Source organism: Vigna unguiculata, chromosome 1, assembly GCF_037176805.1.
Source record: "Vigna unguiculata cultivar grain cowpea cultivar isolate G323 ecotype 2 chromosome 1, ASM3717680v1, whole genome shotgun sequence".
Taxonomy (NCBI): Eukaryota; Viridiplantae; Streptophyta; class Magnoliopsida; order Fabales; family Fabaceae; genus Vigna; species Vigna unguiculata.
This window is the reverse complement of record NC_140792.1, coordinates 35,236,228-35,263,109: the sequence shown is the minus strand read 5'-3', so window position 1 is coordinate 35,263,109 and position 26,882 is coordinate 35,236,228. Positions and strand designations below refer to the sequence as shown.

At 35.2% G+C, this 26,882-nt stretch overlaps 2 protein-coding genes and 1 long non-coding RNA gene across 3 annotated transcripts; all 3 read left to right on the top strand.

Moving 5' to 3' along the window:
- Positions 1-3,546: 3,546 nt before the first annotated feature.
- Positions 3,547-3,993, top strand: LOC146888900 (uncharacterized). Its single transcript, XR_014993271.1, has 3 exons — positions 3,547-3,622; positions 3,699-3,791; positions 3,877-3,993. It is a non-coding gene; the product is annotated as an uncharacterized LOC146888900 (long non-coding RNA).
- Positions 3,994-4,339: 346 nt separating this feature from the next.
- LOC146888899 (uncharacterized) lies at positions 4,340-5,116 on the top strand. Its single transcript, XM_085666670.1, has one exon. The coding sequence runs from the start codon at positions 4,340-4,342 to the stop codon at positions 5,114-5,116; it is 777 nt and encodes a 258-aa protein (XP_085522796.1).
- Positions 5,117-25,472: 20,356 nt separating this feature from the next.
- Positions 25,473-26,638, top strand: LOC146888898 (uncharacterized). The gene has a single exon (XM_085675415.1). The coding sequence runs from the start codon at positions 25,895-25,897 to the stop codon at positions 26,429-26,431; it is 537 nt and encodes a 178-aa protein (XP_085531541.1). The 5' UTR covers positions 25,473-25,894; the 3' UTR covers positions 26,432-26,638.
- Positions 26,639-26,882: the final 244 nt, after the last annotated feature.

Below are 26,882 nucleotides of genomic sequence, written 5' to 3'. Positions count from 1 at the left end.
TTAATATGTATGATACAAAAAATATGTAATAAATATCAATATCAACAAAAATATTATAATTTATTAAATTACAAATTAAAACTTGATATAATGTATCAACTTATATTGAACTATGGATTATTTATAATATTATATATTAGAAAAAATGGTTAAAATTGAATTCGGATATATATATATATATATATATATATATATTAATAGATAAATAAAGGTTAAAGCTTCTAACTAGAACCTTGATCATGCAAAAAATTGTGTTAGGTGTACAAACATATTTAATATTTATTTTATATAACTTAAATCTATATTTACCTGTATTTTTCTATTATATTTTCTTTTTTCCTTTTAATTTACAAAATTATTATCTCGTTTTAATATGATTTTTATTTTATATGATGGTGAAAATAACTATTCTTGTTTTTGTTTTTTGTGTATAGCTTTTTGTTCTCGATTCATTTGAACATATACTTTGCTGGTTGGATTTGTTATTTTGAGCCAATTCCTTCGAGAAATTGACTTTCATACGAATCTTTGAAAACATGAAACAAATTAAAAGTAGAAAACAATTTATAAAATGTAATAGTTTTGCTTCGTATTGTTAATCACTTTGACTATACAATTAAATTTAGCACGACAGTGAATTGAAATTAATATTATCATTTTTAAAAACACTTTATGAACAATATTGATATAGTACAATTCGGTTAAAATAGTATAGTCCAAATTAAAATTAATATAGTTTGATTCAAAAGTGTAATTAGAAAAAATGTTTGGTTCATAACAGTTGGTTCATATCGTTGTTCGGTTCACTAAATTCAGTTTAGTTTGTTAGAATAAAAGACAATTCAATTCAATTTGTTTGAATAAAATTAACGAAAATTTGTATGAATTAAATATAAATGTGACAATAATACTGACTTTGTATGTGGTAATGACACTTGCTTGACATATGACACTGTCATGTGTCATAATGTTGACTTGGATGTGAACAATTTTTTAAAATTTTTTAAAAAATTAAAAAAATAAAAAAATAACGAAATGACATATGATTGTCGTTGTTCACTTTTGATTAACAATTTAAATGTCGTCACAAAAAATAATCAAATTGATCATAATTTATACAAATTAATATTTTTTTAACTTAAAAAAATAAAATGATATTTTAACACATAAAAAAAGTCACATCAGATTATAAGAGAAAATTGTCAAAATATCATTGTCCTTCATAAAAATATGACCAAATCGAAGAAAGAGAAACGAAACTTGGGACAAATGATGTCTTTAAGAATAAAAAAAATAATATTCTCTTCCCCCGACCTCTTCACCTTTTATCTACAACTTCCATCTTTTCTTCAGAATTTGCTCATTCCTCGTGCTCATTGGAAGGTGTTGCGCTTTCCTATCACACAAAGGTGTTGTCTTCTTCCGGTGAAGTGTGGGTTGGCTTACGTTTGTGTGATGTCCGAAATTACCCATATCCTCGATTAATCCGGTTGGGCTGAATCCAGCCAAACCCGAATGTTGCTTAACTCTAGGTGCAGGGCTGAACTTAGGGTTTTGTTGTTTCTTCCTTGGTCTTCTATCAATCCAACACATTTGATCCTTGCATAAACTTGGAAAGCTTAATAATTTAGGAGACAAACATGCTAGTTTATGAAAGCATAAATACAATGTAGGCATACACAAACTTAAACATAAAACATAAACCACAAAAGTGACTAACTCCTAATAAAGCAAATATTATTAAAAAAGTAAAACACCATGTCACATCATAAAAATAAATAATTATAAATATATTTAAATAATGGTTTAACACATCTCAAAACATCTAATGCATCATCAATATTCTTTGGACAACAATATAAATAATATTAACTACTAAGAATATTTTGTTGTAACGACTAAACATTAATAATAAAGTATGTCAAACAACAAACCCATCTTATTCATTTTTGGATTGATTTATCATCAACCAAAACAAAACCTTCTAATTATCACATTTTACCATCACATGTATGTAATCTGACCAAATATTAATTTTCTTTTGGAACAACCAATATTCGCATGATATACATAAACACTGATGTTTAACATTTTTCACTAACTATGATCATTAACTGCAAAAAGTATTAAACTTGAATATTTTGTTAACTTCTTGATTTAATTTACTCACAAAAAATATTAAACTACCAAAACATTGAATATTTTATTTATACTGAAACTAAATATTTATAGGTATTTATTTTAATACAAAAATTTTATCAGGTTTTTATCTTCTCCCACGCGCATGAACTAACCCCTAAACGGAATCTCTGTCGGCACACTTTAGAGCAAACCACAGCCATTGACGGCCAAAAAAAGGGCCTGGAAAATCAAATTGCCGCTTGCGAAGCCGCCGTCCCGAACCAGATCGCCGCCGTCGCGAGCCACCTACGCGAACACAACCAGGTCGATGTTGCGAGCCACCTCCGCTGCGACGAAACCAGAGCCAGCAGATGTCTCGCGAAACCAGGCTGCCACGACGAACCACCACACGTTGACGAAGCCACGCGTTGCAGAACCACTGCGAATTAGATCGACGACGAGGGCACTTTCTGACGCGAAATCCCCATCACTGCGGCGCCGGCCACCACGCAGCCACCTGCGACGAAAAAAGCTGCCCGGAGAAGACGCGAAACCAGACGCGAACACACCTACATTGCGAGAATCCTCCACCTCCGTTCCAAACAGAATCGCAGGCCACCGTGACAGAAATCGATGTCGATTGCGCCAATGCGACAGCCACCACGGTACCTGCAAAAAACCAGACCAGACAGAACCCCGCGAAGCAACCCACCGTCGACGAGAACGCAACTTCAAGAAAGGGTTCAGTCTTCTTCATCGTGATTTGGCCGTGCTCAATGAAGAAGAAGGGTTTGAAATCCAAGCGAGAGACGAAAGGTTAAAGAAATTGGGGATTTAGGGTTCTTCGAAACCCTTGAGAATCAGATTTGGGGATTATCTTGATTAGGGCTGCCAACGTTTGGTGACTTCAAATTCGAAATAGACAACGTAAAAAGAAGTATGTATGTGCTCCGAAACATTATGAGAGTGCTCGAATTGGGCCGCACGAATATGACGGGTCGGTGTCGGGCGCCCATTCTAAAACCCTCGCTCTTCGTACTCACTGCTCTTCGCTTTTGTCTTCCTTCTCCTAAAACCCTCGCCTCTGCACTCCATAGTTAGGGCTTTTCATTCTCCTCATCACTTCTTCAATGGCCACTCTTCTTCTCAGACACTCCTCTTCCACTTCTCGCCGCCTCTTCCCCTTAGCCTCTCAAATCCACTCTTCCGTATCTCGTTCTTCTCTCTCTACTCCCAGTGACTCCACCTCCACCTCCTTCTATTCTTTCAATTCCAATCCATGGTGGAGATCCATGGCAACTTTCACCAGAACGTAACACTCTCGCTTTCTCTTTTTCGTCGCAAAATTTAAAATATACAAGTAACAGTAATCGTTATTAGTATGTCTTTTACTTGTTTTGTTCATCTTATTGTTTGACTTTGCAGGAAGCCTCACGTTAATGTCGGAACTATTGGACACGTGGATCATGGGAAGACCACGCTAACTGCGGCAATCACCAAGGTCTTGATTCACTCTTTGTTTAAATGTGTGTTGAGGTGGATGTTTTGGTGTTTATTACTCAATTAGGTTTGATCAGGTGCTTGCGGATGAAGGGAAGGCTAAGGCTGTGGCCTTTGATGAAATTGACAAGGCTCCTGAAGAGAAGAAGAGAGGAATCACCATTGCAACGGTATGGAATCGCACTCTTTTGGTCTTGCAATCGATTGTGTTGTTTTCTGTTGATATGTATGCTTGCTCTATATTTCGGTTTTCAGGCTCATGTGGAGTATGAGACTGCAAAACGACATTATGCGCATGTGGACTGCCCTGGACACGCGGATTATGTTAAAGTAAGCTTTCGAATTTGGTTTAGTTTCTCTAAGAATGTTTTTTTTTTTTATTGGAGTTATCAATTGCCTAACGAAAGCTGGGTGGCTAAGTTGTGGCGAACAAATTTAAGCAATTTTCTCAACCAAAAGCCGTTGCCTACACTTCAACGAAACCACTTCAATAATTGATTACCTGAATTCCGACTTGCAGTTCTCCAGAACCCAATCCCTTTATGTCTCCAAACGTGTTTCAGGGTGCAGATTCCCTCAAAACCCCTTATCAGTGCTCACTTTCTTCAAACAAATAGGCTTTTCCCAAAGCCAGATTCTCTCCCTGATTCGTCAAAGACCCCAGATACTGTTTACAAACGTTGAGAAAATCTTGAGACCCAAAATTCAGCTCTTTCAGATGTCTGGATTCCAGGGTTACGAGTTATGCAGCTTCATTTCAAAGAATCCCTCCATTTTGACTCATAGCTTGAAGAAAACATTGGTCCCCTCAGTTGAAGCTATTAGGAAAATTGTCTACGACCAGAAAGATTTTATTCTTGTTTTGCACAGATGTGGCTGGATACTCCCAAAGTACAAAAGAATTATGGAGAATGTCGTCTTCTTGGAGAGTTGTGGCATTCTTGGGACTCATCTTTCATTGCTACTCAAACTTCATCCAAGGCTTTTCGTTGCACAGCGGTCTACTATTGAAAACAATGTTTCTCGAGCTGTAGACTTGGGTTTCCGTGAAAATTCAAGAATGCTTGTCCATGCAATTCATACATTAAGTTGTTTGAGCGATAAAACATTTGAGAGAAAGTTGAAACTAATTAATTGTTTTGGTTTTTCGAAGGATGAGGGCCTGCAAATGTTCAAGAGAACCCCGACTTTGTTTAGAACATCAGAGAAGAAGTTGAAAGTTGGAATGAAATTCTTCTTGCATACAGTTATGCTGCCCAAGTCAGTCCTTATTCACCAGCCTAAGATTTTAATGTACAACATGGAGGATCGCGTGCTTCCTCGATATAAAGTCTTCCAACTGTTGAAATCAAAAAATATCTGCAAGAAAGTCCCCAGTTATATTCATGTGTTGTGCTTGTCTGAGGAGATGTTCTTGGACAAGTATATATCACAGTTCAGAGAAAATGCAGAGGAGTTATTAGTAGCATACAAGGGTCATTATCTGGAGGCATAACCATACCTTCAATTCTGTTTTTTCACTCTTCCACAGGTTTCTAATACTGAAATTATTTAGATAGTGTTGTGCATAACCATGGAATGTCTCATTGTAGTAATGAAGATGGCTCGTTTATTGTATCTGTTTATTGATTATGCATCTTTCTTTCCCATGGTAATTTGGTGGTCATAAGAACCTTGGAAGATCCACACGATGTAAACACCCAATTTCGTCCGGCAACAAAAAAAAATTTAATTAATATACTATTAATTTAAGAGTAAATATATTTATATATTTTATTTTATTTCGTTTTTACCTTTTTTTTATTATTCTTTGATTTTATTTTCACTTTATTCCACCGTATCCTTTTATTTTTACCTTTACTTTGTTTTATTTTATTTTTATTTCTCTTTTCCGTTTTTTTATTTATTTTTATTTTCCTTTTCTTTCTTTTTTTTCTTTTTTTCTTTTTTTTCTTCTTTTTTTCTCTCATTCTCAAACAGTTTTTTTTAAAAAAAAAAAGGGAAAGAAAAAAGAAAACAAAACAAAAAGGAGAAATAAAGGTGGTAGAGTTTAAAGTGATTGGGCTTGAACAAAATAGCTTGTCCTTATTTGAATATGGTCTCTGTACCAATTTTAAGAGCTGTTGATGGTTACACAAAAATGGAAAAAAAGTGTCTGTTTGGGGTGATTGAAAAAGGATGAAGTGACCCAACATTACAGTAAAAAGAAATGGTAAGAAGCAACCCAATTGCAGCGGAAAAAAAGATAAGAAGCAACCAGTGGTAAGAAACAACCGCCATTTCTCCAGGATGTCTTAAAAGGTGGTTTGTTTTGAATCATTTGGGGGGAGAAGATTCATGTCCAACCCCACAGAGATACACCAAAAAGGACCAAAATCCATGGGTTTGAGAGGGGACCTCTTTTCTCTCCAATTCTTCCAACACTGCTTTTTTTGGCCAAATCATACTATCGTATTCCGGGGACTCTCCATAGATAGTTCATCTTCATCATTCCATTCCCCATCATCAAGAACCTCCACCGCATTCCTCCATCTAAAAAAACCAATTCCCAGCCACCAAAGATGACCTGATAACCCACCATTCTTATTGATCATCATCACGAATCCTCACTTTCATTACCATTAACACATTTTTCATTACCCAAAACAAGCTCCATAGCACCCGAGAAACATCATAACACTCTTCCATCACCAAGCTTTCACTACCGTCACACCCTTCCAACTCACGCTTATCTCCATTACCGATCACCACAACAAACACACAATACTCCATTCTCCTCCCTAGAACAGAAAAACACACTTCATTCACACCCTCATTCCACATTCATCATCAACACCCCCAACTCACGCAACCCAACTCTTTACCACGAACCAACCAATCTCACACAGTACGCCAAACTCTCGCGTTTTCCCGGTCGCATACCTCCAATCAGAAACAGAGAAACCACGGGAGGAAGGGAATTCAAGTAATTCAAAAAAATACAAAAAAATATATAAAATTTTCAAAATATAAAAACATCAACATTTTCAAACAAAAGTCTTTTTAAGAACTACGTGATCCTTGATTCTCCACCGTGAGATACGTAGGAGCAAGGCTAGTCCTTGTCAGGTTCACCTCCAAAAAATCAAATCATTTTCTCAATTGTTTTCCAAATCGTTTCTCTAAAGAAATACGTAACTTTGATTTCTCATTTTTAATGAGAATACGTAGGACCAAGGTCAATCCTTGTCGGGCCCAAAAAAACTAAAAAATATATTTTGTTTCTTTTTAGCATTTTTGTCTTATTATTTTGGGGGAAAAATAACATTTTGAAAATCACATCAACTTTGCATATTTAATTAAAGGTACCGCCTTCGGGCGGACGTTGTAGGGTGGTAATACCTTCCCTACACGTAACCGACTCCCGGATCCAAAAATCTAATTTTTCGCAGACTTGTCTTATCTTTATGGTTTTCCATAGTTTTCCAGAATAATTATGGTGGCGACTCCAAATCTTTTTCAAACCCGTTTTCTTTTTTCGGTTCGTCGTCCCGTCGCGATTCCGGTTGCGACAGATGGCGACTCCACTGGGGAAGTTAGAGAGTCAAGCCATTTAATTAAATATGCGAACTTGATATGGTTTTCCTTGATGTTTTCTTTCCCCATTATTTTTGTTTGTATATTCTTGTCTCTATCCGCATTTGTATATGTCTATCTCTTGGAATATTTTGGTGTGAATTGTTTTCCTTATTTTGTTATATATCTGCCTGGGAAATTTTCTGATTGTTTTGCAGGTGGGTTTGGGCATGCATTTTCTCCCTTTACACACACACATTGTGCATATCATGAGTGGGGCCCTATACCCGGGTCTGTCTAACTTAGAATTAGAGGGGATTGTGTAGCAGTGCCACAGTGGATGAACTTCCCAAGTGGTCATTGTGAGAACCCCAGCTAGAGTTTGCTTGTTTCCTTAGTACTCTCACTCCTTGTTGTATACCAACTGTTGTGGGAAATATCATGAAGTGGGCCATAACTCTAGTGACCTTGATCCTTAAGTTTAGGGAACCATCCCGGTGAGCGCATGTACTTTACTTTAAATCTATTAGGCGCTAAACCTCTGTTAAGGCACAAAGGAAGATTGCTTGCTTTAATCCTTACCTTTTGGGTGCATGTGAATAAGTGCCTATTGAGGCACAATCACGCATAGCATTTTTATATCATACATCACATCTATGAAAATAAGCGCCTCTTGAGGCATAAACATACATTTTATTATGCCACTCCGCATTCATGCATTTCATTATATCACTCTGCACATCATACATGATGTTTCTAAATAATTGTATCACGTTTCGTCATCATATCATGGGAATAAATGCCTCTTGAGACGCATGCATTACATCTCATGTAGGTTTTCTTCAATTAGTTGCATATCATGCATGGTACTCTTTAATCGCATCGACATACAAGTGAGTAAGTGCCTCTTGGGCACAAACTTGCGTTGCAATTGTTGTTTTTAGTCATAGTGGCATGTACATACTTTTTTTTAATCCATATCATGCATCTCACCTCATATGAATAAACAGGCTCTGCAAAAGATAGGAAGGAAATAAAAAAGGTTGTTACATTTTGAGTCACTTGTTTTTCTCGCAAATCATCAAATTCACTTCTTGAAAAAAATAATGGGGTGTCATGCTTTTCTGGAGTCAAATGTTTAATCAAGAATAACGACTTGACTTTTTCTTTTGAGACGTTCGTGTGCACATGGTTTGAAACAGTCCATCCTTCGGCTTCCCTACAATGAAGGATTTGCCCTATCAACATTGACATTACCCAAGTTGATAAACATAAACCCTTAGAGTTGGTAGATTTTCTAAGTTTATCCTTGTCTACACTTGTTGGGTGGTTCTTGAATCCATTGAGACAAAAAAAAAAGGAAAATGAGAGAAGAAGAAATAAAGTTCGCTAGACTGAAAACCAAAAAAGGCATTTTTGGCAAAAAAAAAAAACAAAAAAGGGACAAAACATGCTTTGGTCAAATCAGTAGGTTGAATGAATAGATGAAGTTTGATATCATATCTTTTGAAGCGTTTGTCTAATCTGCATAACATGAGATTTTCAAACTCATCCTTTTTTTTCATTACATTTCCACCATAAAGCCTACATTTTGAATTTCATGGAGGATCAGCATAAAAGGGGAACACCAGCCTGGGTAGACTGCGAGCAAATCTCTTAGCATGAAAATAAAAAAAAAAATGTCTGCTAGACTGAAAACCTGAAAGGGTGGTTTAGGCAAAAAAAAAACAAGAATAAAAGCAAGGGACAAACTGTAACATGAACCAAAGTTTTTTCCTGAGTTGAAACTTCTTGAAGGAGAAAATAATCGTGTTTTGGAAATGATGTGTGGCCATGTTTCTTTATCATAAAACGCAAAATGTGATTTTTTGTTACCCCTTTGAGACTTAAAAGAGCAATTTTTTTTTTCTTTCAAATTACCTTGAACAAGGGTCACCTCACATTGATGGTTTGCACTTTTGTTTGACAGACGGTTCACCAATAAAAAAAAAATCCATCAGAATCAAAAATTTTGAGAAAGAAAAAAAAAATGATGATGATGATGATGATTTGGTTACATCAAGAAGAAACAAAAATAAGAGAATCTATGTTTAGAAAAAAAAGGAGAAATGGTGAACACATAAAAGGCAAATGAATTTATGATGCAGCATTATTCAAAGATCATTGTTCCAAAATACCATCACATCTTTTGAGTTTTTACTATCCACATTTGCTTTCATACCTTTAGCCTTGACCACGATACAAGCATAATAAAGCCCACACAGATCCAAGACTGGTCGTCGGTACCTTTCAAAAAGTTTGATTCATGGAAATCATTTTGACGTGCTGAAAGGTTTGTCCAGAATCCAAAAAAATTGGAGAAAAAATAAAAATTGAAAAATATGTTTTGAGATTTGCTTTCAGTGATTCAAACAGTTTTTTATTCACATATGCCAAAATCTCCTTAAAATAAGCCTGGTTAATCAATTAGATAAGGGGCATCCTCCTTCGTTGTTTCATTCTCAGCCCAAACCTTGTCCAACCTTTTCATACAATTGTCCAACCTTTTTCTCTAAAATCCAAACTAGACAGTTGCTTCATATCACCATTCATATGACCAGTCATAGGACAATCTCACCTTGATTATCATGGTCACGTTAGGAAAGCTTTTGAAGTCCCTATCGTTTTTCAACCTCTTCATAAATGGGGCAGTGTGTCAATCCAAATCCTCAAATAAGGGAAACTTTTTAAATCCCCATCTTTTTTCAACCTCTTCATAAATGTGGCAGTGTGTCGATCCAAATTCTCAAATAAGGGAAACTTTTTAAGTCTCTATCTTTTTTCAACCTCTTCATTCCTTCTTGACTAGGGCAGTATGTCAATCCAAATCCTCAAATCAGAGAAACCTTTGAAGTTCCCTCCTTTTTTCTAATCCTTTCATTGGGGCAAGTCAAACAAATTTTGTACCCTAAGGCCAATCTATTCTCTCACACTGGGTCAACTTTTGAAGTCCATATCATTTTTCTTCATGTCATCAATAGTTGGGGCAAGCCCAAACATTCTTGGTGCCCTAAGACCAAATCAAACTGGGTCAGCTCCCTAGTCGGTCCTCGTCATCTCATCCAACCCCTTCCAAGCCATCGGAAATTTCATGCATGTTGTTTAGATAATGCTTCAAAAGAAATAAAAAAAGTTTTTCAATAAATTGATCAGACCAAAGAGAGGATTTCAAAAGTGAAAAAAATGAAAGAAAAATAATGTCTCATGAAGAAGGGAACACCCTATTATCTGACCGAAGGCAAGTGAAAGAAAAATAAATCAACTGGGGCAATCCTTTTCACCCAATCCTTTCCATTTCCACTATCTCTTTTGAAACAACATCCCTTGTTCATTCAAATTCTTCTCCAAACACCAAAACTGGGGCAGTTTTGTGAGTCTCACTTGAATTTCTCACCTCAAATGCTCATAAATCCCCATCTTCTGAAATAAAACCCATTGTTTGATCAAAATTTTTTGTGTATACCAAAACTAGGGCAGTTTCGTGGGTTTCACATGAATATCCCACCCTAACATTCATTGATCAATATCCTTGTACCTTTTTCTCATAGACCATAACTAGGGCAATTTTTGGGATTCTTGTGTTTTTCAACCTGATATTCACATGTGGCTTCTCCTTTGAAGGGTGTGTGGAGACAACGTGCCTGCACGACTATCTCAGTCTCCTTCAAACTCTTCCTAAATATTTCTAGCTTTCACTCACTTGTGAATTCAAACATGCGTGCACTAATATCATAAAAGAGAAAGTCAAAGATATACTCATTTCAGATGTTAGACATCGATAAATGTGACATTCCTCACTTTCATGAAACATTGAAAATAAATATGAGTTTGATGATTGCAAATAAAACAGTTGGCTCATACTTGCATAGAATAATCAAAGGACAAAACACAACCAACATTGTCTTCATCAGGCATTCATCCTTTCATGCATATCTGGGCTTCGACACCCTCATCCTTGCATCAAGGTTTTGACACATTGTTTCTCATGCATATCAGGGTTACGACACCCTGATCCCTGCACCAAGGTATTGACACCTTGTTTCTCTTGCATATCAGGGTTACGACCCCCTGATCCCTGCACCAAGGTTACGACACCTTGTTTCTCTTGCATATCGGGGTTACGACACCCTAATCCCTGCACCAAGGTTACGACACCTTGTTTCTCATGTATCTCTGGGTTTCGACACCCTGATCCCTGCACCAAGGTTTTGACACCTTGTTTTCTCCTGCATGTCGAGGTTACGACACCTTGATCCCTGCACCAATGTTTTGACACCTTGTGTCTCTTACATATCGGGGTTACAACACCCTGATCCCTACACTAAGGTTTCGACATCTGGTCTCTCTTGTTTAAGTTAGGGTTCCTACGCTTTGCCAAGGTTCTACATCTTGTTTTTCTCCTTATTAAGTTGGGGTTTCGACACCTTATCAAAGTTTCAACAACTTGTTTCTTCTCTTTGAAAACATGGCTACCAATGTTTGAACGCCTTGTCAACTATCTCTTGCAATCATTACTCCATTTCAAAATAGGTCGATTTTCATCCTACATATCTCCACAACAATGAGTTTGATGATTGAAAAGAGAACAATTGACTCTAGCAAAAATTTTCAAAATGCATAACATAACAAGTTTTTCATCATGCATTCATGCATTTCATGATCTTGATCTCTACAATAATGTTTTGATCCCTTGTGCTTAAAAATAAGAAAACATGTTTTCTATCATGCATAACCATTTGCATGTCATATCATCATGTCGTGTTTTGACACCAGATACAAAAAGCAAAAATCTTGACATCATAATACAAGTGAGCATTGTCATGCATCATACTTCTTCAAACCATTGTTTCTTATGACGAAATCAATTTACAAAAATCTTCTTCTTGACATTTCTTGATTTAGTGGTCCTCTTCATTCATATGAATGACCTATATATATCCCAAGCCCAGCTCTGTACTGGCCCACCAAGCCCAGTTTTGTCTGGCCTAAGCCCAGCTTTGGCTGGCCCCCCAAGCCCAGTTCTGTACTGGCCCACAAAGCCCAGTTCCGTACTGGCCCACCAAGCCCAGTTCCGTACTTGCCCGCCAAGCCCAATTCTGTATTGGCCCAACAAGCCCAGTCTCGTACTGGCCCACCAAGCCCAATTTCGTGCTAGCCCACCAAGCCCAGTTTCGTACTGGCCCACCAAGCCCAGTTTCGTACTGGCCCACCAAGCCCAATTTCATATTGGCCCACCAAGCCCAGTCCGTACTGGCCCACCAAGCTCAGTCTTGTACTGGCCCACCAAGCCCAATTTTGTTTGGCCCACCAAGCCCAATTCCGTATTGGGCCACCAAGCCGAGTTCCATAGTGGCACACCAAGCCCAGCTTTGCCTGGCCCACCAAGCCTAGTTTTGTCTGGCCCACCAAGCCCAGTTTCGTACTTGCCCACTGAGCCCAGTTATGTACTGGCCCACAAAGCCCATCTCATTTGGCCCGCTAAGCCTATCTCGCATGACCCTCAAAGCCTAGCTAGCCTGGTCTCCTAAGTCTCGTTTTTTAGCAAGACAAATAATGAATAATAAATAAATAATGAAAGAAATAAAAAATGTAAAAAATTCTTTCCATCATGTTTCACCTCTATCATACAGTCTCATCATATCACATCATCCATCATACATCATACTTCATAAGAATCAATGAAAGTCGATGGAAAAAGAAAATCGCTCAAAAGAGAACATTTGGCGAAAAATCAATCAGTACAATTATTTTGCGCAAGCTTCACCAATGTTAAGCATTCATGCGTTGTTTGCTGATACATCAAAATCAAACCTCAGGTTCTCCTTTCAGACAACGACCCTCTCCTTAGGATTGGTCAAGTCCAAATCTTCCTTTCCTCACGACCCTCTCCTTAGGATTGGTCAACTACAGATCCTTAGATCCTCACTACCCTCTCCTTAGGAATGGTCAGGTCCTTGTGTTCTACTTTCGGACAATGACCCTCTCCTTGGGAATGGTCAAGTTCAGGTCATGACCCTTTCCTTGGGAATGGTCGAATCCAATTTGTCGTATCGAGACCCTCTCCAGGAGAATGGTCATTGATTCCTATGCTTTCTCCTTAGGATTGGCTAAATCGTTTGACAGATTAGGACCTTCTACTTTGTAATGGTCACTGAATCCTTCCAGGTATAGACCCCCTCCCTTGGAATGGTCAAATCAACATTGCATCGAGACCCTCTCCTTGGGAATGGTCATTGATTCTCTTTGTTGCATCGAGGCCCTCTGCGAGGCATTGGTCATCGATTTTTTTTACATCAAGGCCCTCTCCTTGGGAATGGTCATTGATTCTCTTTGTTGCATCGAGACCCTCTTCGTGGGACTGGTCATCGATTCCTTTACATCAAGGCCCTCTGCAAAGCAATGGTCATTGATTTCTTGGTTGCATCGAGGCCCTTTGCGAGGCAATGGTCATCGATTTCTTTACATCAAGACCCTCTCCTTTGGAATGGTCATTGATTCTCTTTGTCACATTGAGACCCTCTTCGTGGGACTGGTCATCGATTCCTTTACATCAAGGCCCTCTGCAAAGCAACGGCCATTGATTTCTTGTTTACATCGAGACCCTCTACAAGGCAATGGTTATCGATTTCTTTATATAGAGACCCTCTCCCTAGGAATGGTCGAATCCATAGATAAAAATTCAAAAAAAAAAAAATCAAAATAAAAATCAAAACATGAAAGCACATAGAAAAAATCTATAAAAAAAACAAAAAAAAGCAAAAAAAAAAATTCAAAAAAAAATTCAAATTTTCAAAAACAAAATAAAAGAAAGAACACATAATTTCAAAAAAATGGAAAACAAAAAGATAAAATTTCAACGTCTGTTTGACATCACGACCCTCTCTGATAGAATGGTCAGTGATTTCTTTCTTCTTTCCTTTTTGAATAAGACCTGTTTGAATCCATCTTCACTTTTCGGATCCTAGCCCTCTTCATAGAATTGGTCATCACATCCCTTTAATTCAGTTTTTATTCACCGTATTCCTTGCCAAAACCCGAACGAAATTAGTGTTTCTATCTTTACTTATCTTTTACTATGATATTACGAAAACTTAATATCAGTAAAATCTAAGTAAAGAGCACCCAATTTCGTCCGACAACAAAAAAAAATTTAATTAATATACTATTAATTTAAGAGTAAATATATTTATATATTTTATTTTATTTCGTTTTTACCTTTTTTTTTTATTATTCTTTTTTATTTTCTTTGATTTTATTTTTACCTTTACTTTGTTTTATTTTATTTTTATTTCTCTTTTCCGTTTTTTTATTTATTTTTATTTTCCTTTTCTTTCTTTCTTTTTTTTCTTTTTTTCTTTTTTTTCTTCTTTTTTTCTCTCATTCTCAAACAGTTTCTTTTTAAAAAAAAAAGGAAAGAAAAAAGAAAACAAAACAAAAAGGAGAAATAAAGGTGGTAGAGTTTAAAGTGATTGGGCTTGAACAAAATAGCTTGTCCTTATTTGAATATGGTCTCTGTACCAATTTTAAGAGCTGTTGATGGTTACACAAAAATGGAAAAAAAGTGTCTGTTTGGGGTGATTGAAAAAGGATGAAGTGACCCAACATTACAGTAAAAAGAAATGGTAAGAAGCAACCCAATTGCAGCGGAAAAAAAGGATAAGAAGCAACCAGTGGTAAGAAGCAACCGCCATTTCTCCAGGATGCCTTAAAAGGTGGTTTGTTTTGAATCATTTGGGGGGGGGGGGGAGGATTCATGTCCAACCCCACAGAGATACACCAAAAAGGACCAACATCCATGGGTTTGAGAGGGGACCTCTTTTCTCTCCAATTCTTCCAATACTACTTTTTTTGGCCGAATCATACTATCCTATTCCGGGGACTCTCCATAGATAGTTCATCTTCATCATTCCATTCCCCATCATCAAGAACCTCCACCGCATTCCTCCATCTAAAAAAACCAATTCCCAGCCACTAAAGATGACCTGATAACCCACCATTCTTATTGATCATCATCACGAATCCTCACTTTCATTACCATTAACACATTTTTCATTACCCAAAACAAGCTCCATAGCACCCGAGAAACATCATAACACTCTTCCATCACCAAGCTCTCACTACCGTCACACCCTTCCAACTCACGCTTATCTCCATTACCGATCACCACAACAAACACACAATACTCCATTCTCCTCCCTAGAACAGAAAAACACACTTCATTCACACCCTCATTCCACATTCATCATCAACACCCCCAACTCACGCAACCCAACTCTTTACCACGAACCAACCAATCTCACACAGTACGCCAAACTCTCGCGTTTTCCCGGTCGCATACCTCCAATCAGAAACAGAGAAACCACGGGAGGAAGGGAATTCAAGTAATTCAAAAAAATACAAAAAAATATATAAAATTTTCAAAATATAAAAACATCAACATTTTCAAACAAAAGTCTTTTTAAGAACTACGTGATCCTTGATTCTCCACCGTGAGATACGTAGGAGCAAGGCTAGTCCTTGTCAGGTTCACCTCCAAAAAATCAAATCATTTTCTCAATTGTTTTCCAAATCGTTTCTCTAAAGAATTACGTAACCTTGATTTCTCATTTTTAATGAGAATACGTAGGACCAAGGTCAATCCTTGTCGGGCCCAAAAAAACTAAAAAATATATTTTGTTTCTTTTTAGCATTTTTGTCTTATTATTTTGGGAGAAAAATAACATTTTGAAAATCACATCAACTTTGCATATTTAATTAAAGGTACCGCCTTCGGGCGGGCGTTGTAGGGTGGTAATACCTTCCCTACACGTAACCGACTCTCGGATCCAAAAATCTAGTTTTTCGCAGACTTGTCTTATCTTTATGGTTTTCCATAGTTTTCCAGAATAATTATGGTGACGATTCCAAATCTTTTTCAAACCCGTTTTCTTTTTTCGGTTCGTCGTCCCGTCGCGATTTCGGTTGCGACACACGAAAATAAGCAATCCACTTTGACTGCTCCTTTAAAGAGGTATGCAGAGTATACTTTTCTTGATCTTGTTGACTTGTTCCCCAGCTGGGATATGCTCCAACGTTGAATTGTAAAATTAGCCTTTATTCATCTTCCAGCACCCTTGTTTAGCTTTTAAATCGATGAGCATTAATTAGACTGTTTCTATGTTGTGAATTATGTAAGTTAATTTGATTAGTCAAATTTGTATGTGCCTAAGTAGGATTGATATCGAGTTTCCTTTTACTCCCTTCCACCTTCTACTATTAAGAGAGAAAAAATCAAGAAGAACGTGGGTTGCATTAGTAAATCTTAGGTGGTACTTGAAAAATATAATCCCTTCAACTGCAGCTGCAACAAATCTTCTTACAATCTCTTTCCCTTACAAGATGGACCATTCTTTGCTGTGACTGTTTCATCTTATCACCTTGCAGTGGCCCTCCAGCCCCTTCTTATGATTTCCTGACTCAACAGCTGAACCTGAAAACAATCAAAGAAGAGTTCATATTTTGTATATTAATTCTGATACATTATCTTTTGAAGGTCCGTCTCATGATATTTAGTTTCACTCTTCCGCAGGGTTCTTATATTATAATAGATAGATATTACAATAGACAACATATGTGTATAAGGACATACATTAAAAGAAATAATTATCTATTTATTTAAAAATAAACTAATTTTTAAAATAATCTTTAGAAATGCATACCGTGAATTAAATCGATTAAATATAGAATTCGAACATTTTAAAGATTTGTATGAAGATTTTAAATTTAAAAAACTAATAATACTATTTAAGAACTAAAATAATAATTTATTAGATTTTAAAGGTTATAGTTGAAATATACTTTTACTTTTACGGTAAATCAGTTTAATAATAAATCAAATGAATAAAATAATAAAATAATTATTTAGAGAAGTAATACTTTAAACATAATATATTCTTTAATAATTTATTAAATGACCAACTAATTATAAATTCTAAAATGATAAATTTAATATAATAATAAAACAAAAAATATAGGGACCGTTAGTAAAAAAATATTACTTCTCTAAATATAGGGAGCCCATTAACTATAATACAGTAACATTCGCAAGATTTTTTTTTCTTCTGGTCTCTAAAATACGCCATTTCAAAGTATATTTTATTGTCAACTCTACTTTGTTACATAGTGAACTAATTTTCAAGTCTTTTATTAATGGTGGTAAATTCAAAACCCCGTTACCATTATGAAAAAGCAGATAAGTTCTTGCATGTGATTGTTAGGTGTAATAAAGTAGTTTCGAACCTTAGTGTAGTCAAAGTTCTCTCTAATAACAACCGTCCCACCTTAAAAAAAACACTTACGGGAATCATAAAAGCTGGTTCAGTATTTTGAATTTGAGTCAAAATAACTGGTTCTAGAAGTGTCAAGGTTGGTACATAATGGTTTGTTTTCTAAAAGATGGTGGTAGTGACATAAATCAGCGGTGGAACCGGGAAGAGTAAATGGTATAAGAAAGAAGAAATCTTTGGCGTGAGTTGAAAATTAGAACTTTGTTTCTTTCGAGCTGCATGACTTGGACTCGCTTTCCCCCTCTCTCTTTCTGTCTTTTGTGAAAGAACATGACAACGTTAACTATATCTATTAACTGAGATAAATGTGGAAACAATACTCAACCAGCAACGTTAGATTGAGATAAATTTAACTACGGTTGATACACTACACCATGAACATGCAAAAATAAAATTCCAGAAACATATTCGTTTTAATGTTTGGTATGGTAGGAACCACTTACATTCTGGCTCTCTGATTGTAATTTAAAATTCAACAAGTGCGATGAGTTGTTTAATTTCCACATAAAGACACACGAATAATAATTACCCATAACCACATAAGCATCTTATATATATGGGAATGACGTGATTCTTGCAAGCTGCAACTGAACTTTTGTTTATTTCGCCAATTCTGAAGAAGGGTCCTCTTGGAATCTGATTCCATCTAGCTGCTCCATGGAAAACTCTCACGTTTGTGAGGGTGGGAGAGGAAGATACTGATTTTTGATGAAAGAGATAAATGTTTATGTTTATTTTCTTTTTGCTTTTTATTATGATAATAACAGATAATTAAAACAGCAGTATACAATACTAACCATAGAATTATTAAGTACTTAAGAAAATCTCTTCCTTTTATTTTATTTCCTTGAGAAGATTAAGACTAAGCCGTCAACTTTGGCCATGGTTCAATGTTACTGTATATACATCAGTACTTGGTTGTTTTGGAGTTTGACACCATTATATTCCGTGGAAAATTAGAAAAAGCTCTTCTTAATCGCTGTTCAGAATCTTAACTGGATAGCTCCTACGAAAAACAATTAGTCCTCATACACATACCTATTCAAAACGTGTCACCATTTCTTTCTTATTTTAGTTCATAATCTTCCATTTACACCCTCATAACACACTATAAAACAAGTTACACCAACTCAACTTGTAATCATTTGAGCTTAACCAAGTTTGTCGAGAAACCACATACCTTGCATCGAACACTTTTCAAACCAACCTGCATCATGGGGAATAGGAACTCATCAAGTTCAAAGGTTCATGGAAAGGCAACAAGAGTTGCTTCAAGTGAAGCTGGATATGATCCAAGGATGAGGTGGCGTGCTGCTAATCCAGCAGTAGAGACCACACGCGCTTGGAAGGGACAACATGGTCGTGCGGCGAACTCAGATAACACCTCACTTGATAACGATGAAACTTTCAACAGTTTCATTCGACGTGCCAAGGGTAAACTTAGAACCGTGTCCCACATCGGTCGGGAGCAGAGCAACGTTACACCTGTACCACTACGAGATGATGACGAGGCTAATGCTAGGGATAACCTAAACGACCAGTTTTCGAATTTTATCAAGAGTTCGAAGAAGAAGTTGAGAAGTACATCAAGCATGAGGAAGCATGGTTCCTTCAACAGACGGTGACCATTGATAAACCAGGGAACCTCAAAGAGAGTGATTTGACATGTGGGTCCATCCAATATTCTGTTATATACTGCATGAAAATAAGGTCCTAAGCCATGCAAGCATTATTATACTTTACATTTTTTTCTATTTCAAGCACAGTAAATGTGAAATGTTTATTTGGGGGGAATAATTTCGACTGGTTTATTGTTTGTTTGTAAGAAATTAATATACATTGATGTTTTGTCTTTAATGAAAGGTTTCTGATTAATCTGTAGTGTTTTTATTGAAAGAATAATTAATATCAGTTTAATTTAGAACATCACAACAAAACAAGGTTGTCCTAAACTAATTCGGTATACATCTCTGAGGCCAAGTGTCACAAAAATCTCATTATTACAATCGAAAAATTAAACCCTCGTACGTTGTGTCCTCTTTGTGGGCGACATATAGAGCAGGTAGAACATTCCATCATTAAGCATTAAGCAGGCATGGAATCTTGAATCTTACCTTAACCCAACTCTTTCAATGATGATATATATGATTTGAATGTTATACCGAACTCCCTCGTTTCTTGTTTTCATTGGCTTGTCTTTACGAGCATTTCTTTAAAAGAAACATGATTCATGTGCGTGTTACTATACCTATTGATGCATTTGGCATCTCAAGTAGTAATTATTTAATATTACAAAGTTTTCATTTTCCTAAAGCATGTTGTTTTAAATCTGTACATTGATAACTGTCGCTGTCCAGATTATAATATTGAATCCATGCAGTTTTTTCTGTGAAACTACAGTAAAAGCACTCAATTGTCATGTGCATGTTGTTCTTAGCATACAATGGGTTTAATTGAAATCACTACGTAGGGAACATATCTTTCTCAGGAAAAAAAATATAGTTTTAAGGGAGGGTTCATTCTCCTTGAATTGTCTTCATTTAATTGACTTTGGGAGGTTGTGTTTTGCACTAAAATCTTCTGTAATTAAATTTGTGCTAAATTTCCTTGGTTGACAGACACAAACCATGATATGTGAGTTCTGGTGCGTGATTATTAATGTTGTCTGTAACTCCAAATTTGTCCAATCTTACGACGATGTTTGGATGTTCAGACTAAGAAGTTGTCTTATGCTTAGTCTGATGCAACAATTTGTTTCATTAGTCTGATTCATATAGTTTACAATCAGGAATTCCGATGATTTAAGGTAGTTAATTAAGCCAGTAGTTTACAAAAGTTCATCTGAAAAATGTATTATTATGCAAGTAAAACTCAACCACTAGCATTACATTGAAACAATTAACAAGATTTAAGATTAAACTTATTTGCATTATTAGATTAAGGATGGTTGGTATGAGAAATCATCGACAATCACTAGAGACAAATAAGTACTGAATTTTTGGGGACTCCACGTCCTTTTTAACACACAGATTAATTAAGAATCAGGATTCGGCTTGAGATTTTTGCACTGCAATATTCTGCGGTCAAAAATGAAACTCTAGAAATATTACAAAGCAGATTCTTTTTGTTTTCTGGTATTGTAGTTCAATAAGTGCGATGAGTTGTTTAATTTGCACTAGAAAGACACGAATATTAACTCCATTAGGGTAATGGAACCACATACGCATCCTACGTGGAACACTCGCATGATGTGATTCTTGCAAGCTGCAACCGCACTTTGTTTATTTCGCCAATTCTGAACTATTGCTGTAGGAATCTGATACCATCTACCAGTTCCTTCGGAAACTTCCATGTCACTCACGCCTAACATAACTATACCGAGGGAGTTTTTTTATGGTCATTTCATTAAGTAAACAAGCCATTCACATCCAATGTATGAATGTTAAGGGTAACTACACGACATACAATGTTACAAGCTATGATGCTATAGCATTAGTACTTTGTTTACTTTTGAGTTTAGCACCATTATATTCCGTGGAAAATTAGAAAATGCTGTTCCTAATTGCTGTTGGGAATCTTAACTAGGCAACAATTGGTTCCCACAAAAGGTTACAGTTAAAAACGTGTTTCTTCTATGTTTCTTTCCTTCTTTCTAGATTCCTAATTTACACAGTAAAACAATTTTATATATATATATATATATATATATATATATATATATGGCCATGCCCTTCTTTCAAGTTACACTCAACTAAAATCTTCTGAGCTTAACCAGGAGTTTGAGAACCATATACAGCATCAAACACTTCCCAAAACTAAACCTGCACCATATCCATGGGGAATAAGACCTCATCAAATTCAAAGGTTCATGACCAGGTAATAACAAGGGTTGTTTCTACCGAACCTGGCTATGGAATGGGGAGGTCTTCTGCTAAACCCAAGGCAGACACCCTAGGCACTTGGAAGGGACAACATGGTAGTAGGGTTTACTCAGATGACACCCCACTCGATAACGATGAAGCTTTCAACACTTTCATTCGACATGCCAAGTATAAAATCAGGACCTTGTCCCACATCGGTCGGGAGCAGAGCAACGTTGCACCTGCACCATCGTCTGATGATGACGAAGCCAATGGTAGGGATAACCAAAACAACGAGTTTTCAGATTTCATTCAGAGTGCAAAGAAGAAGTTGAGAAGCACATCAAGCAAGAGAAGGAATGGTTCCTTCAAGAGAGGCTAATTAATGTTTTCATGCTGCTAACTTAACGTGGTGATTCCAATATTTGTTATTGAGTATTAAGTGCTATATGCATTCAAAACAGTTACATGGTTTTTTTTTGTTATTCGATATGTTTTGTTGAAAGTGTGAGGGAATAATTTTATTGGATGATTATTGCAGATTTGTGTTACAAAGATTGAAGTTTTAACATTGATTTATATTTACCATGTGTAAGTTAATCAGCAGCACAGTGTACTCCCTTACATGGAATCTTGAATCTGACCTTGTGATGATTTGTGTTCTACCTCGTCATTCGATTTCACTTGCTTTGTCTACAGTTCTTAAGGAAGGTTTTAAAACATGCTTTAGAAAGGACACAGTAAGAATTACCTTTTTTTTTTCTTCAATTTATCGACAAAACATTTTTTTAAAAAGGAAAAGATCCTTCTCATGATGAATGGAAAAGGATATACCAGATTCTTTTTCCCTTGAATCTCTTTCTAATTGACATTTTCAAAATTGTTGGCGTTTTTGCTATTTTGACTATTAAGAAAGGAAAAAGATAAAGAGAGCAGTACTAGCTTCAACTGAAAAGCGAATTCACCTTAATGAAGGAAACAATCAACAACATAAACATCACGACTGATTTTTTAATACTTCGTTTCTCAATATTTTGTTCTATGCATATGTCATTAATGAATATGATTGCGAGGATGTTTGATGGTCTAGGAATTCTGATATTAAATGAAATCTGAATTAATAATTATTAATATTATTTTATTTTATTTAAAAGATAAAAATATTCATAAATATTATACAATATATTTTATTTAATATTCATCAATAAAAATTAAAAATAATTAAATAATTATACTTTATATTGTTATAAATTAAAATATAATCAGACATAAAAAATTATTAACAGAAAAATCAACAAAAAGTTAATATTAAACGTAAAAAAATAATTAAGATATTAATTTAAGATTTAATTAAATTTTTAAAATGTTTATTTTTATTATTTAGATATTTCAAAAGATACTTTTATTTTTATAAAATATATTATATATATTTATATTATTTTAATTAATAAAATTAATTATTTCAGTTTTCAATTAAAAAATAATAGAATCAATAATAATTATTTTTTAACTAATATCCTTATAGTACGTGTTATTATTCTCCGTAATTTTTTATTCGAAAACTTTCCTTTTCCGTTGGTGTATTACTATTTTCTTCGAGAATCAAGCCTAAAATCTCAAAGTTAGAGTACCTTCATGACTAGTGGTGAGAAAGGACAATCACCTGCATAAATTTTTTATTTAGAAATCTACAATTCCAATTTTATTTTATTTTTATTGTGGATACATTTTGGAATATACAAAATAAAAAATACATTTTAATCTGCATAATCGAAAATATAGATGTATTTCAGGTGACATAATTAATAAAAGATACAAATATATTATACATTGTCCAATCACAATATAAAGATTTGTGTTCCTGCAGAAAACAAACAAGATAAGTTAGGCACGAGAGTTATTTACCCATGTAGTCCGCTATCTCCTCAGTTGGCCTCTTCCCGGTCGATACATGTCGGATTGGATTCAGAAAGGGTTACCTGCAGAAGGGACTCCGAAGCTCAAGTGAGTCAAAACTCTCAAAAAGGTCAAATATGTGATTAATGAATGCGTACCCTTAATTCGTGGGGTCCATGCGTATTTATAGAGCATTAATGATGTCTGGTTATCCCGTGGGCCAGACCTTGACTTTGGGCTATAGCTTGGGCAGTGAGTGGGCCTGGGCCTTAATCCAGGCCCTTAAGGCCTATTGAACGCGGGGGCTTCCATTTTACTAAGTCTTCAATGGCGGTATGATCCGTTTACTTCCAGACTTGTCGGATGTCGTCCTTGGCCGCACACTGTCCTGGATTGGCCATTTTGTTGTTACTTTAGCTTTTATTCAGTTATAAGTCTGAGTCCATACCAACCCGAGTCGTGTACTTAGGTTGTTTCTGGCATGTATATGAGGATTGTCATGTATATGGTTAAGTTGACCGGGTCCGGTACAATCTGTATTCTAAATTCTATATTTTAGAATATAAAATATAATTCCCAATACAAAATTTATGAGGTGTAGAAAGAAATGTATGGTGATGCATGAACCATATAAAAAAAACAATATGTTTTATGGATGCACGGTTGATAAAGAATTTGCACTACAATAAATTTTTTATTAATAATTAATTTTAGTGGCAAAAATAATTAGTCATTTAGATATTAATTTATAAATTAAAAATTATTGGTAACTAAAATAATTTCAAATAAATTATAATTAGTTTCTAAATTGATAACTAAAATAGTTTTTATTATGAATTGATGTCTAAATTGGTCACTAACATTAACTATCAAGATTTTGACTACCAAAAAAATTGATTTTTAAATTGCTCACTAATATTAGCTAACAATTTTGGCTACCAAAAAAATCGATCTCTAAACATATTTTTTGTCACTAAAATTAATTATTATTTGAGAGTTTTCTTATACAGTTGAATCTTGAATTTTTGTTTTATTAATAAACCATAAAAAATTATATAAAACTTAAAACATCATATTTTCGATCCAAGCTCCAAGAAAAAAATGTTTATATATTATCTTTCTTATTTATTTCTAATTAATGAGATTCTAACTCGCATTTCGGCCCTTAACAATATGATCCTTACTTTAACATTTCACTCCAATGTATTATTTGACATTTTTAGGGGGGTGTTTGTTCTCTGGGATGAAAGAAACATTACTGGATGTAGAATAATATGATCCAGCTCTCGTATAAGAAAGAAGGTTAACTTTAAAAAAAAAAGCACAATTGAAAAACAAAAGATCACGTTAAGTTTATGTCAATAATTTTATTTTAAAATCTCATTAAGTTAACAAAGAATATATAGTAAAAGGGTAATAAATTTAAATCATATTGATTAATGATGGTGCATTTCTTTTTTAGGGTCATAGACAAATGATTTTTAAATACGACGAATTGATATTCGTTTTCTTTAAGCAATTCCCTGATGACCCACCCCAATGGTATATGATCATATTAGAGCTACAGCATATTCCATTTGCTGGCACAAATCTTTTTTTTTTTTCTCCAATACCTATCCATAAAAGAACTTAAATATCTCTTAATTTAAAACTTCGAACACTTTTATTGATATGCATTTATACAGAACTGCATATGAAATTTGAAAATGTACCCGTACTGTGTAGTTAGGAATTTATACAAAAGCTTATTTCGTGTTGTATAATGCATGCATGCATAACCGCAGAACTTATATGTTGTCGTATCAATAAAAGATGCTCACTTCATAAAGTTGTTACTCTTGTCACCATTTCTTTTAGTAATGTCCCACCAAACCATTGAAGGATACATAGCTTAAATAAATTACACGTTTCATGAAGTTGATGTAAAGTAAATTATATGCATACAAACATAGGACTTGCGTTGGCTTTTATGCACAACAATTGTTCAAGAGCAAAAGAAAAATGAAGCAATATATATAATATTAAAGATTCCTTGTCTCGATATTTTGTTGTGCGGGACAGTATCATTCTCTGGTACTAATTTCAACAATTGTGAGTTGTTTTCCACGACAAAACCAATATTATTTTTCCTCTCAAAAACAGTGCATAAATGTGATTCTTGCATTGCTATTGCAATTGCTACTGCGCTTTTGTTTATTTATATCCAATTCTACAAGTCTCTCTTGAATCTGATACCAAGTGCCACTTTCTGAACCCTCCTGCTTCTTTTTCTCTTTTCTTCCTAATCAGTAAAATGTAGCAGCAATTCCATAACGTGACTCTCTAGTTTTGAGTGTAGTAAGGAACTACACAAGGAATTGGTCCCTGCCATCACATCTCGTTGAAAACTCTATCGATCATAGCTGTTACGAATCTACCCAGGTGGCTTCTTCAAAGGATCTTTTTATCTCTTTTTTGGTTATCCAAATCATGTTCACACCACTGTCATACACACACATCTCTAAGCAGTATTATATAACAAGCCTTCAGAAGGTATTGCATGATGCACTATAACCTTCTTAGTTTAGATTTGAAGCTATTTTGAACTTGGCACTTTCCATGGAAAACAACACCAACTCACGCTCCTCTATATGCTGGAAAATCCGTCGAGCACTTGCAACCAATCCTGCTTTCAAAGCCATTCATCGCATCAAACACTTTTACCCCACTCATGCAAATTCTCCATCTTTACCACTCTCTACTCATTTCCCTCAGAATAGAAAGGCCAAGAATACGCAAGGAGAAGGAACAATCCCCATAAAGTTTGATAACTCAACCCCCACATCACAAGTTTCTGCCAAGGTTGAACCTGTTCGAGGATCAAAAGTTGGCCATTTGAAGGAACAGCAACAAGGTAAGAAAACCCTAGATATCAATGACACTTTCTCTGAGTACATTGAACGTGCTAAGTACAGAATCAGAAGCGTCTCAAACGTGGGTAGGGGGCAGAGTAAATCTTCACCGGTTGAGGATAATAACAGGTTAGAAAACCATAAAGACCATCTTTCAGATTTTATTCAGCATGCTAAGAAGATGAGAACTACGTCAAGCGTTGGAAACGCTGGTTCATTGAAAAGAGGGTATACTAAGAGTTAAGATGGTGAACATATATATATATAGGGATATCCATCATTAAGAAATAATGCTTTGTTACTTTATGTTGTTCAATGTGTTCGTTGGGTGGAGTGGATTAGGGTTTGCAAAAACATATTTAATTTCTTTATACCGTATATCTTATTGAAATTGGAGAGTGTGTAGTACCTATCTTAAGGAGAATCATTTTTTATTTAATCATTTCTACCATGATTACTTATGTTAAGTTCCTGACATTTAGCTTGATCCTCCATAATATATATGGAAAATATATTTAATTATGTAAATACTTTTTATGTTTTAAATTAATTAGTATCTTTAATTAATTAAATAAATATTAAATTAATTAAAGATACTCCCAATTTAATAAATATCACTCGATTAAGAAAGTCATAGTAAAAGATTTTCTCAAAAACATTCTAAAACTTTTTGCGAGAGAGGCTTGTCGGTTTCT